The following is a 15,616-nucleotide window of genomic DNA, read 5'->3' on the forward strand; positions in this document are numbered from 1 at the left end:
GGGGTGCCGGCTCTTCCAGCAATGCCCTTCACATGCGGATGGTCGGGATCCAGCAGCGGCCTCGAGCAGGGCGCCTCTCCCGGATGAAAGGCAGCCACGGGCAGGATCCTGGCTGCGGGGCCTCGGCACCGGTCCCGGGCAGGATGGAGTGAGGAGCCGTGGGAGCACAAGGATGTGGCTGTCCCTGCCTGCACACAGAGGTGAGGCTCAAGGCTGATAGGGACACAAGGTGTGCCCGGAGGAGCAGGACTCAGGCTCCAGGCCGGGCCCGGGACCTCGGGTTCTCAGCGCTGCCCTGCTCTGCCTGACTGACCGCGGACCCCCTGGCAAACCTCTGTGTGTCTCCTCGCCCGGCCCCACCTTCTGGCCCTGATGACACCTTCAGGGGGGTGTGGGCTGGGGACCAGCACAGGCACCCCGGCTCTGCCGAGGCCAACCCCTCCGTGGCGGGCTGACCACTCAGCCGTCCCCTTTCTGTGCACACAGTTACGATTTGCCAGTTACCAGCCAGGACCTCCTACCACGCGACGCTCTGCTGGCCACGGCCTTCGGAGGGACCGAGGGGTGCCAGCTGCAGACTTACTTGTCAGCCTAAAGGCCATCTCTGCGCTCGAAGGCCAAGGTCCCCTCCGTGGAAAGCAGCGGCTGAAGGCTGTTTTCTGGCTCATGGCAGACGGCCCCATTCTGGGCTGCATAGAGCTCGGACCCCTGTCTCCAGAAATGGGTCAGTCTGGTTGTCAAAAGGGCAGGTTCTGAGTGTAGTCCCGCTTCACGACCCAGCTCCGTGAGGTGCCATGCTGTCCTGGCTTCAGTGCTTGTCTTGGAGAAATCGGAACAAATTCCCAGCAGCTGGGGGTCCTCAAACGCCTCAGCGGATCCTGTGCGGTCTCATCTGGGAACGCACAAGGCCTCAGCGCCCAGGACCTGATCTCACACGATGGCAGCACAGGGGGCCCGCGGATGGGTCCTCACTGTCCCTCGAGCAGGTGTTTCCTCCTCTGAATCCTGAGCACGCCCAGGCTTGCTGGGGGTGGGGGGCGTCCTCGGCTTGGGGGACGTGGGCCGGGGCCCACGGAGGCTGCTGTGTCACTTGTATTGCAACAGTCACGACAGAACTTTGGGGAAGCACCAGAAGGAACGCATCAGCCCAATCCCACGCAGCTCGGGACACAAGACTCTTGGACATTTGAAGCTTTAAACCACAGGAAAACCTCCTGACGTGAAACAAAGCAAAGGCAGAGAAGTTCTCAGTGTCCCCAAATCCTCATGCTACAGCAGGCCATCAGGACCGCGGAAGACAGCCTGCAGACGACGTCTTCACAAGTAGAGCGGAGGCTTCCCTGGGAACTCTCACTGTGGCGGGCACAGCCAGGCCCCGGGCACCAGCGGGCCCTCGGGTATCAGTGACGGCCCCAGGAAGCAGGGAGGTGGCGGAGGCCCAGGGAGCCTGATGTGTCCCCGGGGCTGAGAGGCAGCCACGGGGCAGCAGCTGCCCAGAGGGGTGGTGCTGGACCTGGAGGGGCTCCGGCTTCAGAGAAGCCAGCATGGTGGCCGGGCTTGCGAGCTAAGGGTCCCTCAGGTTAAAACCCGGGACAAGGACAAAGAGAAACTGGCGTGAACTTATCGGAATTACACAGAGACACCAAGGAAAGGGAAAGGAGGGTGAAAGTGGGGGGCACCGTGGACAGGCTCCAAACACAGGGGCACATCCCCATGTCACGACAATGAGACGGAGTGTTCCAGAGCCCGGTGACCAGGAATGCCGCCTTGGACCATCTTCCCAGCACCCTCTCGTTTCACTCGAGCTGCAGAAAAATGTCACCGTGCAACCCCACGTACAGGAGTAAGAGAACAATGATGCCCCTGCAGACAGAAGGAGCAAGGCCCGATGTCAGCCAAGAATCTGATGAAAATAATAACCAACCACTTGAAAATGAGCTAACTTTTCTTTCTTTCTTTTTTTTTTAAGTTTATTTATTTATTTTGAGACACAGACAGCACGTGTCGGGGAGGGGCAGAGAGAGACGAAACAGAGAATCCCAACCAGCTCCCAAACTGCCAGCGCAGAGTCCCACGAGGGGCTCGAACCACGAACCGTGAGATTGTGACCTGAGCCGAAACCAAGAGTCGGATGTTCGACCAACCGAGCCACCCAGGTGCCCTGAAAATGAGCTCACTTTTCAAAGGCTATGGTGGAGGTTATAAAATCATAGCATATATCAGAGTAGATAATTCAGGGGGAAAAGGGCATGTTGTTGCACCAAATAAAGATCTGAAAAGAGAGCTGGATGATGCGGGAAATTACAAATTAAAGGGAAACAAACTAGAAATGAAGCATAAACCAGAAGGCGCACAAACACGCCTTAAGATTAACAGATAAGAACGAGAGGGAAAAACCTAAAGAAACCAGGAAAGGTACAAAGAGGATGTGCAAGAAAGTGACATAGAAAGGCAAAGAGCTACTTGTGTACTTGGAGTGGCCAGTAAGGAGGCTCAAAGCATAAAATGGAACAAATTCTAAAAAAAAAAAACAAACTCAAGAAAAATCTCCTCGTATTAAAAAGACGTTCACCTACATTTTGAAAAGGTACATCTCATGCCCGGGGCAGTCAAGCAACAATCACCAAGACAGGGACAAGCGCTTCGTTGTTGTTGTTGTTGTTGTTAATTTTTATTTATTTTTGAGACAGAGAGAGAGAGACAGAGCGTGAGCAGGGGAGGGGCAGAGAGAGAGGGAAACACAGAACCCGAAGCAGGCTCCGGGTTCTGAGCTGTCAGCACAGAGCCCCACGCAGGGCTCAAACTCACAGACCGCGAGATCAGGACCTAAGCGGAAGTCGGATGCTTAACGGACTGAGCCAGCCAGATGCCCCTCTTTATTTATTTTTGAGACAGAGAGAGAGACAGACCGTGAGCAGGGGAGGGGCAGAGAGAGGAGGAGGCACAGAATCCGAAGCAGGCTCCGGGCTCTGAGCTGTCAGCACAAAGCCCGACATGAGGCTCGAACTTACGAACCATGAGATCATGACCTGAGCCGAAGTCAGACGCTTAACTGACTGAGCCACCCAGGCGCCCCAACAAGCTCCTTGTTTTTTAAAGGACAGGACCCGTAACAGGTGGAAACACACCAACTGTTTAACTCTGGGAACTCATCGTGAGTTCATCACCTTTGCAGGACACTACCAAGTCAGCACAAGGCTTTGACAATGAGCTTGGAAGGGGAAGAATCCAGCTTTTATCCTGTTTTCTATCTGGGTTATAACTTAAGGGAACCAAAAAGTTTATGAGGCCATTGCTCTTTGTAAAGTGTTCAATCCAGCAGGTGCAAATAAACTGGGACGACTCACACACTGGTGTTTAACAACCCTTACGGAAATGACAGTCCTACACAAATCACCCGCTCACGTCACGAAAAGACAGGTGACCAGAGATGCTGAGGCTCCTGGCGGAGGGAGCTCAGTGCTGCCGTAAGGTTTTCTTACCAAACCTGGACCAGACCGGAGCTGGGACGGCCTGTACGTGTGGCTGCACGCACAGAAGCTCAGGGGCGGTGGAGCCCATGGACGTGAGGTCACGGATGCGGGACTTGGGTCGGGGGAAATGCTGATTTCTTTCAAAGCAAATGAAGAAAACCAAACTGGGGCAGGAGAGGAGAAAACCACAGATTAAAACAGACTCAGGAAGGTGATCAGCAGGGTGTGGAAAGCAAACCTGACTCGGACGCTGGTGTGAAAACGAAAAGAGTTAAGAGAAAAGAAAACCATCAAGGGAATTTGAACAATGTCCGGGCGTTGATTTGATCACATTAAGGAATTATTGTTTGCTGCTTGTTTTCAGGCGTGACTACGGATAACTTCTAAAAATCTGGTATGTTAGTCCTGCGCCCTGAAATACGTCCAAACGGAATTTATATGAGACCTGGGTTTGTTCCCAAATAGTCTGAGTGGGGGGCTCAGACCAGACATGAGCTGCACTGGCCGTGACGTTACTGAGGCCGGGAACGTGGCCCCGGAGGGCGGATGTCCTGCTCTGCTTTCTATACTGAACTTTGCCCCGTTGAAAAGTTCAAGGATGAACTCAGGGCTGGGTCCGCTGAGTTGACCTCACCCGCGTTTTCCCCGCACACAATCCTGCTCTCATCCCGGACCATCCTCTTGAGGCCGCACCTGCTCTGTGTCTGTCACCATAGAGGCAAACGCCGCCCTGCCGCCGCTCCAGCCACCTCCCCCTGCCTCCCGCCAGCTGAGCGATCTTCGCGGCAGATGCGATCGTCAGAGGGCGCGGAGCTGACCCATTACTTTTCCCAGGTCTGCAGCACGTACATTCTTGCTCATGGGACACAAGAGAAAAAGCTGCCTCGGGCTGTCACACGTGTACACCTCCTGGGGTTAGGGAGGGAGCCCAAATTCTTGATAGCCAGTCTGGAGAAGAGGGAGGTGAGACGTGGGCCAGCACGTGGCGACATCTCTCTGTGTCCCCTCCGTGACACCGCCATCACGCCGCCGCAAGGGTCAAGTCTACTGGACGGAAGGGCTGCAGGAGACAGGCTCACTGTCACAGCAGGCGCCCGGCTCCAGGCCGCACCCCCTTCCCCTCACTGGCCGTCGGGCGCGCCCGCACAACAACGTCTGCTGAGGCAGAAAACGCATTTCCCATTTCCCCTTCGAAGGGCTGCAGTGACTTCGGACATCCTAACTGCAATCGAGGCAACGCATGCAGGTTGCTGATGCTTGGTCGCTCGTTCCAGCGGCTTCTGGGGAGCAGCTGTAGCCGCGATGACCTCTCGGTAGGGACAGCCACCCTGGGTGCGCCACGGTCAGCGGGATGGAGAGGAGTCTGGGGATAGGAAACTCCCTGGATTCCGTTTAAGACGGAGAGTTTGAGAGTGGGAATTTTGAGGAAGAGGTGGAAATTGAAACTGTCTTCTCAAATCAAAGACCGTCTCCAGGAGCGATCCCGTCCTAGGCTCCCTTGGGAGCGGGCGGCAGAGGGCACCACGCAGGGGTCCCGGGGAGGCCCCCGGGGCTCATCGTGGCGGAAGGAGAGAAGGGCCAGCGTGAACCCAGACCCCACACGTCTCCTCGGGCTCCTCCGTCCTGGGTAAGCCTGTCAAAGTCCTGATTGTTTGAGACTCTGCTGACGCCTTGCCTCCCTGACCACCCGATGTCCGCGTGGCCTTGCAGGGACCCCCTGAATGCTTTCTCAGGGAAGGCAATGCAGACGGGCACAGCTCCGGTGTCGATGGCCCGTGTCACGCCCGCGCTGGGCCCTCCCTTCCTGAGCAGGGACTCAGATCAAACAACAGCTGTGGTTCTGTCACGCAGAGGCCCGAGGAGAAGCCAGATGCCCACGGAGGGACAGACCGGAATCGGTGACTGTGCCCGGCCCCGGTGCAGGGGCGGCAGGCGGTCCCCGTGCCGAGGGGAGGGGGCTGCAGCTCAGCTGTGGTTATCGTACACCCGGCAGCTTCAGCACAGAGACACAGGATGGCAAGTTCCGGGATCAAGGGCTAGAGCGGGGAGTGCCGACATGGTGGCACCAGGGACAGAGACATTTCTGCTGCAACCAACTGGCCCCGGGGTGCCCCAAGCCAAGGAGGAAATACGGTTGGTCCAGCGGTGCCGCGCTGCAGCGTCTGGGATGCTGGGTCCGTCTGGCGTGGCCTTAACACTCCTGTCTTCCTGGGCTAGAGCTGCCGGAGACGGAAAATGACACCCAAGTGTTTGTGTGTCCCTGGGCCCCACACAGCAGGTGCAGGGGGCATCTGCTCGGCGCACGCCCGAAAGACAAGGGGGAGAGCCAAGGATTGGTTATAATCTGGGAACGCGGCCACCTGTTTGTCCGTCCATCCGCTCTGTCTGTCTCTCCAGGAGCCATGGCCTTCCGTGGGAGGTCCCAGGCCTCCTATGCATGACCATTTGACAGACGTGGGCCTCATCCTGTCCCTGAAGTGTCCATCCCACCACAGAGATGGGGGCCATGGGAAGCTCCCAGACGGGACACCGGGGGCCCGGGCACACAGTGCAGCACATACAGCAGGTGCTTAGCATTTGACGGATGCATGGGCCAGAACCTAGCTTCTCTCTGCTGGCCCGCCTGTGGGCGGGTGCCACGTTGGACTTAGGAGGTCACGGCAGGCCGGGAAGGTCCCCAGGGTCTCCTGTGCACCCTGCATGTGGGTGTGCTCTCGACGGCATGAATGGACCCCGCGTGGAAGAAAATTCTCCAGCAGTCCCTCCCCCATGTGAGGGAAGACAGACTGATCACAGACATCAGTTTTATCTCAGAGTTCAGGCACCTGCTGCAGCACTAGAGGTCCCCGGAGACCCCCTGCCAGCCCTCCCGCGCAAAGGTTAAGTGATGGCAAACCAGAGTCCCAGGAAGGAAAGGTAGGCTGAGAGTTCTGACGAAGAGCCAGCGAGGGAACTCTGGGGGGGGGGGGGGGGGGGGGGGGTTGAGGGCTCTGGTCAACTCGGCCTGGCCTCCTGCAGGCCGGATTTCAGATCTCTCCATGGGAGACCCTTGCGTGACGGGTGACAGCAGAAGTCTGCCTGTTCACCCCAAGGCAAGGGGCAGCGCCCACCGCGTCTGCGTGCAGCTGGCGTGCAACACGGGTCTCCTTACCGATGCTGGTATCTGGTCACCCCTTCAAAAACACAGAGGTTTATAATTCTTTTTGAAGAGAAAATAAATGGCAGGAATATGTGTGTTCCAGTTCAAAAAGACAGTGAAATCCCAGCACAACTGATCACTCCATCCCAAAGGCAGCTGTCACAAGGTAACCTGTGTGGGACGCTCTAGTGACCTGTGGCACAGGTTTCTATACAGACCCCACTGGTCAGCTGAAATCATGAATTATGTACGAAGAGTAGCAGAAGGGCAGTGGGCGTTAATCGTTTGTTTTCCATGCTCGTCAAAGACCACAGAAAGACGACGCACTGTCCTATCTTACGGAGTCGCCTGGAGAAGAACGCCAGACTCCCACCCTGACCCTGGAATGCGGATCATTCTCGTTCTATCAGGGCCAATTAAAGATACAGTTTTATAGCAAGTTTATTTTTAAGCCCACCTATTTTCTAGCATTATCTGATGGCATTTCAAAGAGGCGATGCTCTCACTTTCTCAACAGCTAACCTCCGTGGGATTCGAGAAACCCGGTACGTAGAAAGGAAAGAGCTTGGCTCCTGGTTGTCTCTGTGGCGTGATGCCCCCGCCGCTGCCCACACTTACTGATAATCGTTTGCCTGTGCGCCGGAGACCAGCGGCTTTCTGACTGCGGTAGGAGGGTTTCCTTCCACCTGCCACAGTTGGCTCTGTCTGGATACGGGCTTGACTGGGGAACAGTGTCAGGGGCAGTGTCTGCAACACCTCCACACTTTATATTAGGCTTGTCTTTTGGATGGTAATGTTTTTTTCGTACTAGATGGATTGTCCCAGCCCTAGATTGCCCCCAGGTGGGGTGTAGAACTCCAGGAAGACGGATCATAACCTCGCGGCTCTGGGCGGGGCACCTCGGGATCACGTGTGGACACGGAGGATGGGGGTACCTCCTCAGGTGACCCCAAAGATCCTTCAAGACCCAGCCTTGTCCAGAGGCCCTGCTTGGGGCGTGCCTTGGCCACGCTGGTTTGCCAAGAGAAAATATGCGGGACGTACTTGGGGCAAACAGAAAAAGGACCGGGCACTTCCTGCCGATTCAATGTTCTCTTAGGTCTCCAGCCCACGCTGCTCACGACCCCAAGAAAGCGCCCTATTGATACGACTTTTTTATGGTATGAGGCCAACTTTACCCCTTCTACCCAAAGCCATCAACTGGGCATCCCCAAACTTACAAACTACAAAATTTACAAACTTAGAAATAAGCAATACTCCAAGCCAAGAGATTTCTTTTGGTCACCCACAGGATAAAAAATCTGCGCCACAGCTGTGGGGCCAGTGGTAACTGAAGGAGCAAGGCCACCCTTTCGTGCTCCAGGAAGCCGTTAGTGAGGAGGAACCCGCAGCCCGTCAACTGGTAAAATCAGGCACCTTGTGAAAGAGCTAAAAGCCACACATATCGTTGACAATTTCCTCTCTAATGCATCTTGCGGATAATTTCATTCTGATGTTTAAACTACATGACGCAGTCGCTGGATCCTTGAGATCGTACCGTTCAATCACCTGACATAAACCCTAAGTTCTTAAAATAGACCGCACATGTGAAAAGCATGTCTGAACTTAGAGAAGACCACACAACCAGAAACCGGCAAAACCCGTAGACACTGCACAAAACGGCAAAACGGGGAGACACGATCACTTTCCCACTTCCCAGTCCCGGGGAAGATGCAGGGTCACATGTCACGGGCGCATCCCATTAAGTAGTAAATAACAAGACACTTGAAACTGCTCACCAGGTCATGTAAAATATTTTAGTAATTTGAAAGCTTGTCACTGGGACGTATTTCTCTTCCCAGGGAGTTTTGGGAAAAGTATGATCTAGACCCGAATTATTGGAACAATGGAGCTAATTCCACCTGTGGAAGAGTGTGCAAGATGTATACGAGTCGTGTCGGGGTTTGGAAGAAACGCAGGAGCAGAAAGCAACGCCCAATGTTTCCTGAACATGGCGGCTGCTGAGTCACATGCCGTGGGAGGATTTGACACGCTTCTTGATGACGAAAAATTTCATTAGTTATACAATAAAGGTAGGTCAGAAGGGACTGATTTCAGCAGGTCCTCTGAAGGCTTGTTCTCTTAATACCTATGCCAGAATCCGCCAATTAAAAATACACAAACGCAGTCAGGAGCTCGAGAAAAGCCCGCACTCACTGACAATAACCTTCCCAAAGACAGACACGGTGCACGGAGATGCCGGTGGTCTGGCAGCCCAGGGCGATTAGCTCTGAGCAAATGACACGCGGATCAGGCTGTGGGGGGAGTTTGGAAAAACCGCACAGGAGTGAGCCTTCCAAACAGAACATGTGGTTTGTGTAAATGGCTCAGAGATGAATGACCAGGACAAGTGAAATATTCTAGAAGCCCAGTCCAGATGCATTCACTACAGAGGAAGCACTTCCTGCTAGAGCTCAGCGGGAGAAAAGCGTGGCCAGGACAGGGACCCCCAGCCGGGGAAGGAGTCTGCAGGAGGAAACCGGGGCAGCAATGCCCACAGCTTCTGGGTCTGTTCCAAAGCTGGTGCTCATTTGCGGAAATCATTCAGACGAGTAAGACCAAAATTAATGTTCTGGCGTTGCTTGAATGCCAGCTGATCAGCATTCAAGGCCAGTCCCATGGGAACATGAGTGAAATGGGGCCACGTGTAGGCAGATGTCCCAGCTACTCTGGACCCCATCCAGCGTCTCCTCCAACCCAACTCCAACATCATCAAATGGGGGCTCCATGTGCATATTTCTGGTGCCTCGGGAAGCTCGTTTTGTTTTTCAGATCGTGGATACATGGATGCAAAGACCAACAGAGACCGGCTTGGCTGATCCCCATGGTCTAAACATAAAAACAAAGACATGACACTCTACTCCCTTTCCTGGAGCCGTTGGCCCCATGAAAGGCACATGGCCACAGGGAGCCTCTGGCTGTGCGGACCGGCAGCCCTGGTCCCCTTCGTCCCAGGGAGGAGCCATCCCTGAACCCAGACAGCCCCCTGTCTTGGGGAGGACAGTGCTCACCATCCCCTGCAGTGTTTCTAGAAAGTTCTGTGCTGTCTGCTTGTGATCAGTTGAAATTACAACCTACCTGGGCCCTGGTCAGCAAAATGATTTTTTAAGGGGCGCATAATAGGGAGAGACCCAAAGGCATCGACATGAAAGGAATGGGGACCACACAGGGCTAACTCTGCAGGTCTGGGTCTCCAACCTCACTGGTCCGTCCTCAGTCCCAGAGAAGAGTCCCATCCCGACTGGAGGTCAGGTGTCAGGCGCCCGGTGCCCAGCGCTCGCTCTCCCTCCCTCCCTCCCCCTCCTTCCCTCCCCCTCTCCCACCTTCTTTTGCCAGGGAGCCACCCCTAAGGGCTGAAGAGGCTGGGATGGGCACAGGCTGAGACAAGATGGCATTTTCCTTCATCACTGTAAACAGGTGTCACTGCAGGAGTCTTACTTCTAAGGCACTTTTTTTTTTTTTTTGGTAGAAATAATATTGAGAGTGTATTTTTAAGACTGTACAACATAAGGCTAAAGAAGAATCAGGTGAAAGAAGGGCGCCTGGCTGACTCTCTCGGTGGAACATGTGACTTGATCTCAGGCCCCATGTTAGGTGCAGAGATCACTTATAAAAGAAAATCTTTAAAATGTTAAAAAAAAAAAAAAAAGAATAATTGGGTGGCATGAAAATGGTGACAGATAATGGTTTTCACCAAAACACATAGATCAGTGATGTGGAGTCTGTTTTCCTCAGATATATAGACGATGATTTTTCTTTGCCACTATAGTGATCACACTTTCCGTTGTGATGCTATTAAAAAACCACCAATTTTCACAAGTTGGCTTTGGAGTCTTAGCCAGCACCTTCCCCTTGTCTCCCTCGCCCTCACAGCCCCGATGGCAGGCTGGAGCCCGCCCACCCGGCCATCTGCCTCCCTTGTCCACACAACGAAGCTCTTCTTTGCACTGTTTCTGTGTCCAGAGACTCGTCTGAAACGCTTTCCTTTCAAAATGACTTCAAACGTGAGGCTCTTTTCTGCGTGAGCAGGGTGGGGGCTGGGCTCTGTCTGCAGCACCTGCCTCCTCCGTGCTCGGGTTCTAAGGCACATTGTGTAAGGAGAACGTACCCACGGTGCTCACCCTCCGGGGGCACGCTGATCCCTGCCCCCGGCCGAGGCCATCCCGTGTGAGGCGGGACAAGGGGGCGGCTGGTGCGTGGCTGGGAGCACCCACCGGGCCACGATGAGGGCCGGGCTCTGGCAGGACACGGGCACCCCCTGAGCTCAGGAAGCGGCCCGTGACTCACTCTTCACGGGTGGCCTTTTATATCCTCCTCCTTCTCTGCCAGAGGCGGGTGCCGGATAACACGGCCACGCCTTCTGCCTGCTTCCTAGGGGCTTAGACACACGGACCCGGGCTTCACCCCTGACGTGCGGGTCAGAAGGGAAGGAGCCACGGAACCGGCCCAGCAGGAGGGGCTGCAGGGGTAGCAGTCAGAGGAGGGTCCCGCACCTGCGTGTGCTGCCCGCACCACAGCCACAGGGTGACAAGCACAGAGAGCTGTGTATTCGCTAGCGTGACCACAGTCACAAGCCCCCCCTCCCCAATCCTCTGTCACCTTACGCTGTCATCGGGAGCTTCCGCAATCTCGCGCAGGTGGGAAATCTGAGGTCAGGGTGGAATTACTTTGCCCAAGTCACAAAGCAAGAGGCACCCAACTCCAGCCCCAGACCTGCCTGACCCACAAAACGGTGTCCTCTCCTCCCCCCACACCTGGCACCTTCCATCCACGCCTTCAGGGCTCCGGGTGCCAGGCCAGGGCTGAGCATGTGGGCACCAGGGAGGGCCAGTGCGGGCCCGACGCTGGCCATTGCCCGAGGTGCCTGGAGCCCTCCCGGGCACCTGCCTGCCGAGGCACAGGGCACCCGGAGCAGCCACTGAGGAGGAACCTGGGACCTCCTGTTGTCTGTCTACTGGTTACACCTCTTCATTGCTCACTCGGCAGGGCCAGAATGATCCCTTTTCTTTCTACGCCCCCCGATTACCCACTGAGGAGAGACGCAGGAGCAAAAGGCATCGTCACCTACCGGTTCCTCTTGGTTCTCATGTTTCGGTCTTCCCTGCCATCCTCAGACCTCGACCCATCGCTGCGGTCGGCTGGAAGAAAACCAAGTTAACAAGATTGCCGGTCAGCGCCCATCACCCTGGCAAAGCCCAGGCAGCCCCCACTTCCAAGCGGAGTCAGCTGGAGGGTCAGGAAACGTATTTCCCACAAAGACTGATATCAAATCCTGGAACCAACCTTCCCTTGGTACTCGCTCCATGTTCCAGCAGAAGAGAGATCTGATTCTCTTTCGTGCGGAGAAGGCATCTCTAGCCACCGCCCGTGTGCAGAGGCTGCTAGATCGTCCAGAGAAGCCAGAGGCTGGGGACTGGGAAGCGGGCATCACCCCACCCCCACCCCCCCAGCCCCGGCACCTTGGGACTCAGGCCCTGGATAAGCCCTTCTGTGTCACGTGCCCCTGCAGGTTCTCACAAGTGACCCGAGAGACCTGGTCCCCCCTCTGTCCACTGCAGTGAATCACCCCACTTTCTTTTTTAATATTTTATTTATTTTTGATAGAGAGAGACAGAGCACAAGTGGGGGAGGGGCAGAGAGAGAAGGAGACACAGAATCTGAAGCAGGCTCCAGGCTCCGAGCTGTCAGCACAGAGCTCGACGTGGGGCTCGAACTCACAAACTGCGAGATCGTGACCTGAGCCGAAGTCAGAAGCTTAACCGACTGAGCCAGCCAGGTGCCCCTCTTCATTTTTGAGATAGAGAGAGAGAGACAGAGCGTGAGCAGGGGAGGGGCAGAGAGAGGAGGAGACACAGAATCCGAAGCAGGCTCCAGGCTCCGAGCTGTCAGCCCAGAGCCCGACACGGGGCACGAACTCACAAACTGCGAGATCGTGACCTGAGCCGAAGTCAGACGCTTAACCGACTGAGCCACCCAGGCGCTCCGTGAATCACCCCACTTCTGCACACGGCATGTACTTCACTACTGGCCATGCAGCTTCTTCAAAAACCCAAATTGATTTTGAAGACAGACCCCCTATTTCCATCCTGAGGAGGCTGGCCTTGTAAATATTTGATGAGCTTTTGGAATGAAAAAGTAAAAAGGTGCTTCAGCATTTCCTATTTGTCTCCAAAAGGGAAAGAGGAAAAATGAGTATCAGGATGCTTCCAGAGCATTATTATTTCAGTCCTGACAGATGAATGATTTCCAAACGCTCCCTGGCTTCACAACTGATTTCTGCCCTGCTTCTCATTCTGTGTCCATCGTGCACAGGAGACCACTTTCTTGTGCCCGTGTCCCGTGTGGGCAGAGGTGCAGGGGGCTGGGCTCCGTGGAGCATCCCGGGTCTCCGCGTCCCCCAGCCCACCTGGCTGCCTGAACTCCGCCCTTCCTGGGGAGGCTCTGCCATGAGAACGGGGCCACGAACGATGTGCTGTTTGGAATCCCAGCGAAGCCTCCGCCCCCCACCTTTTCATAGGCTTCTTTTTATGTTCAGTGTGGGGCTGCCTACAGGAGGAGAGAGTCAGGTTCTGGAAGCTCCCGGCTGCCCCAGCCCAGCCCTCGTCCTGGTTGGGGTTCCTCCCACGCACAGCCACCCACGCCAAGCTGCGTGCACTACACTACGCCATCACGGGACCAGTGGGCGCTTGCCAAGAACCTTCTGGAAGCACCTTCTGGAAGAGGCTCGCCCAGGAAGGAGACGTTACAGACACGGACATTGTCCAAATGAAGATGGGGAGCGGGGCTCCTTGTGGGACAGTGGGGAGGGGTGTTCCGGGACCTCAGCCCCGGCAGCCTCAGCGGCACCTCGGGAGCCCTCGCGCAGGGAGCCTCCTGCGCTGGTGACGCTTGGGGCTGGACGTGCTGCAGGTTGCTTAGCAGGGGGGACGGGTCCCAGGTGCGACAGCCAGAAATGTCTCTAGAAACTGCCGAACACCCCCTAGGGAACAGAAGCCCCCTCCTGGTTGAGAACCAGGTCTAGAGACGAGAGCATTTGTGACACCAGCTGATATGGGGAGGACTCACCGTCTTCACGCTCCACACTCTCTTCCCACATGGCCCGTCCAGGGCGCCAACAGTCAGCCCTTCTAGGCCGCTGCTCCAACAGGCACACGCACCTCCCTGCCCCTACCCTGTCCTCCCCACCCGGCCTCTCTGCTTCAGTGGCCCACGGGCACCCCAGCCCTGCACACTCAACCTGTCCACCTCTGTACCCACTCTCCCCTGTCCCTGCCTCCATGCCTGCCAGACCCCTGCACCTGAGATGCCAGGACTGGATCCCGGCCCCTCTGCCCCGGGGGGACAGGGGTCCCCCAGGGGCTCCGCCTCAGTGACCCCAGAGCGGCCGCGAGCCTGCCCGGCTGCATCTCAGGGTGTCTGAAGGTGCACCTCCTTCCCAGAGCGCCTGCGGGGAGGGGACGCTGCAGCCAGGTTTCGCAGAAAGAGAGGGACCGTGTTTTGCCATCTGCTGGCCTTTTAGGCAGAGAGGACGGGGGTGACGGGGAGCAGGCAAGGTGTGGCCAGAATAAGAAACCAAGGGGAGCAGAGGCAGACCACGCCCCTTGCTCCACTCCAGTACATACCTGAGGGAGGGCAAAGGGTAGACGTGAAAAATCAGAAGTTTTTTCAGGAAGAATGAGGTCATACAGTTATAAAGCTATTGATTATTTTTGAAAGATCTTTTGTTGGTTTGTTGCGGATAGTCTCGTCGTGAGGAAAGTAATCAAGACACAGAATCCAGAAGCCGTAAAGGAAAATATTCGTAACTGCGACTGCCTTTAACGGTACACGACCAGAAGGAAGATCACGCATTCGGCAGAGCGGGGGGCGCTGGGGTCGGCAGCTCCTCCGGATGCCCACTGAGCTCTGGATTCGGACGAGACCGCGGAGCCGCCCGGATGAGCCGCCAGCCTTCAACAACCACAGAGATAATAACGGAGCAGAGACTCCAGAGGCCACACGCAAGGACCACACGTTTAAGAAAATTGTTTGGAAAACTCACAAACGGATGCCTCCAGTTCTCCACAAGCAGGAACCAGAAACCCGAGGATAGGAGAATCCGTTTCCCAGGATTTCCGGGTAATAAACCCAGAAAGTCCAGTTCTCAACAAAAAATTACAACCCATACAAAGAAACAGGAAAGCGTGGCCCATTCACGAGAAACAAGAATTGGACAGAAATCATTCCCGAGGAAAATCACCTCCGGACGGATGAGAGAGATAAATGTGGGAGCTAAAACCATAAAACTCTTAGGGGAAAACACAGGGAGACATCCTGACAGCAGATTTGGTAATGGTTTCTTACCCATGACACCAAACCACAGGCGATGAAAGGAAGAAAACCCGAGAAATGGGACTTCATAAAATTAAAAACTTTTGTACATCAAAGGACACTGTGACCACACAATGGGAGCAAATGTTTGCAAATCACATATCTGCCAAGGGATTAGCACCCGGACCATGGGTAAACTCCTCCCGCTCCACAACAACACCACAAACTAAGACAAAAACAACCCAATTATAAAAAGGACAAATGACATGAAGGCACGCTTCTCTAAAGAAACCATACACGTGGCCAAGAAGCACGTGACAAGATGCTACACACTCTTAACCATCAGGGAAACGCCAGGCCAAACCAGAATGATGCGCCACTTTACATGCACTAGGGTGGTGATCACAATAGCAGTGACAATAATACTAACGATAAAAACGAGATCAGCGGGTTCTGACAGGGATAGAGAAGGATGGGAAGACCCCCGTGTTGGGAACGCAAAACAGCGTCACTGCTGTGACAGGAGAAGTCTTGGCCGCTCCTCAAGAGGCCAAATGTAGCACTGCCCCTTGAGCCAGAAATTCAACTCCTCGGTATAGACACAGAAGAACTGAAAACAGGGACTCAAACAGATATCTGTGTGCCGATGTGTATA

General features: G+C 55.3%; 1 protein-coding gene across 6 annotated transcripts in view; it reads right to left on the reverse strand.

The window, feature by feature from the left end:
• The window catches only part of TCERG1L (transcription elongation regulator 1 like), a 68,906-nt gene that overhangs the window by 29,382 nt on the left and 23,908 nt on the right, over positions 1–15,616 (reverse strand). For all 6 annotated transcript variants that reach the window (XR_006194363.1, XR_006194362.1, XM_042907881.1 and 3 more), the window contains exon 4: positions 11,720–11,789. Coding sequence is in view for 4 of the 6 variants with exons in the window: in XM_042907881.1 (XP_042763815.1) it covers positions 11,720–11,789 (70 nt within the window). In the remaining 2 variants the exon portion in view is untranslated. The remainder of the gene's footprint in view (positions 1–11,719; positions 11,790–15,616) is intronic.

This window comes from Panthera leo, chromosome D2 (genome assembly GCF_018350215.1).
Source record: "Panthera leo isolate Ple1 chromosome D2, P.leo_Ple1_pat1.1, whole genome shotgun sequence".
In the NCBI taxonomy this organism is placed as follows: domain Eukaryota; kingdom Metazoa; phylum Chordata; class Mammalia; order Carnivora; family Felidae; genus Panthera; species Panthera leo.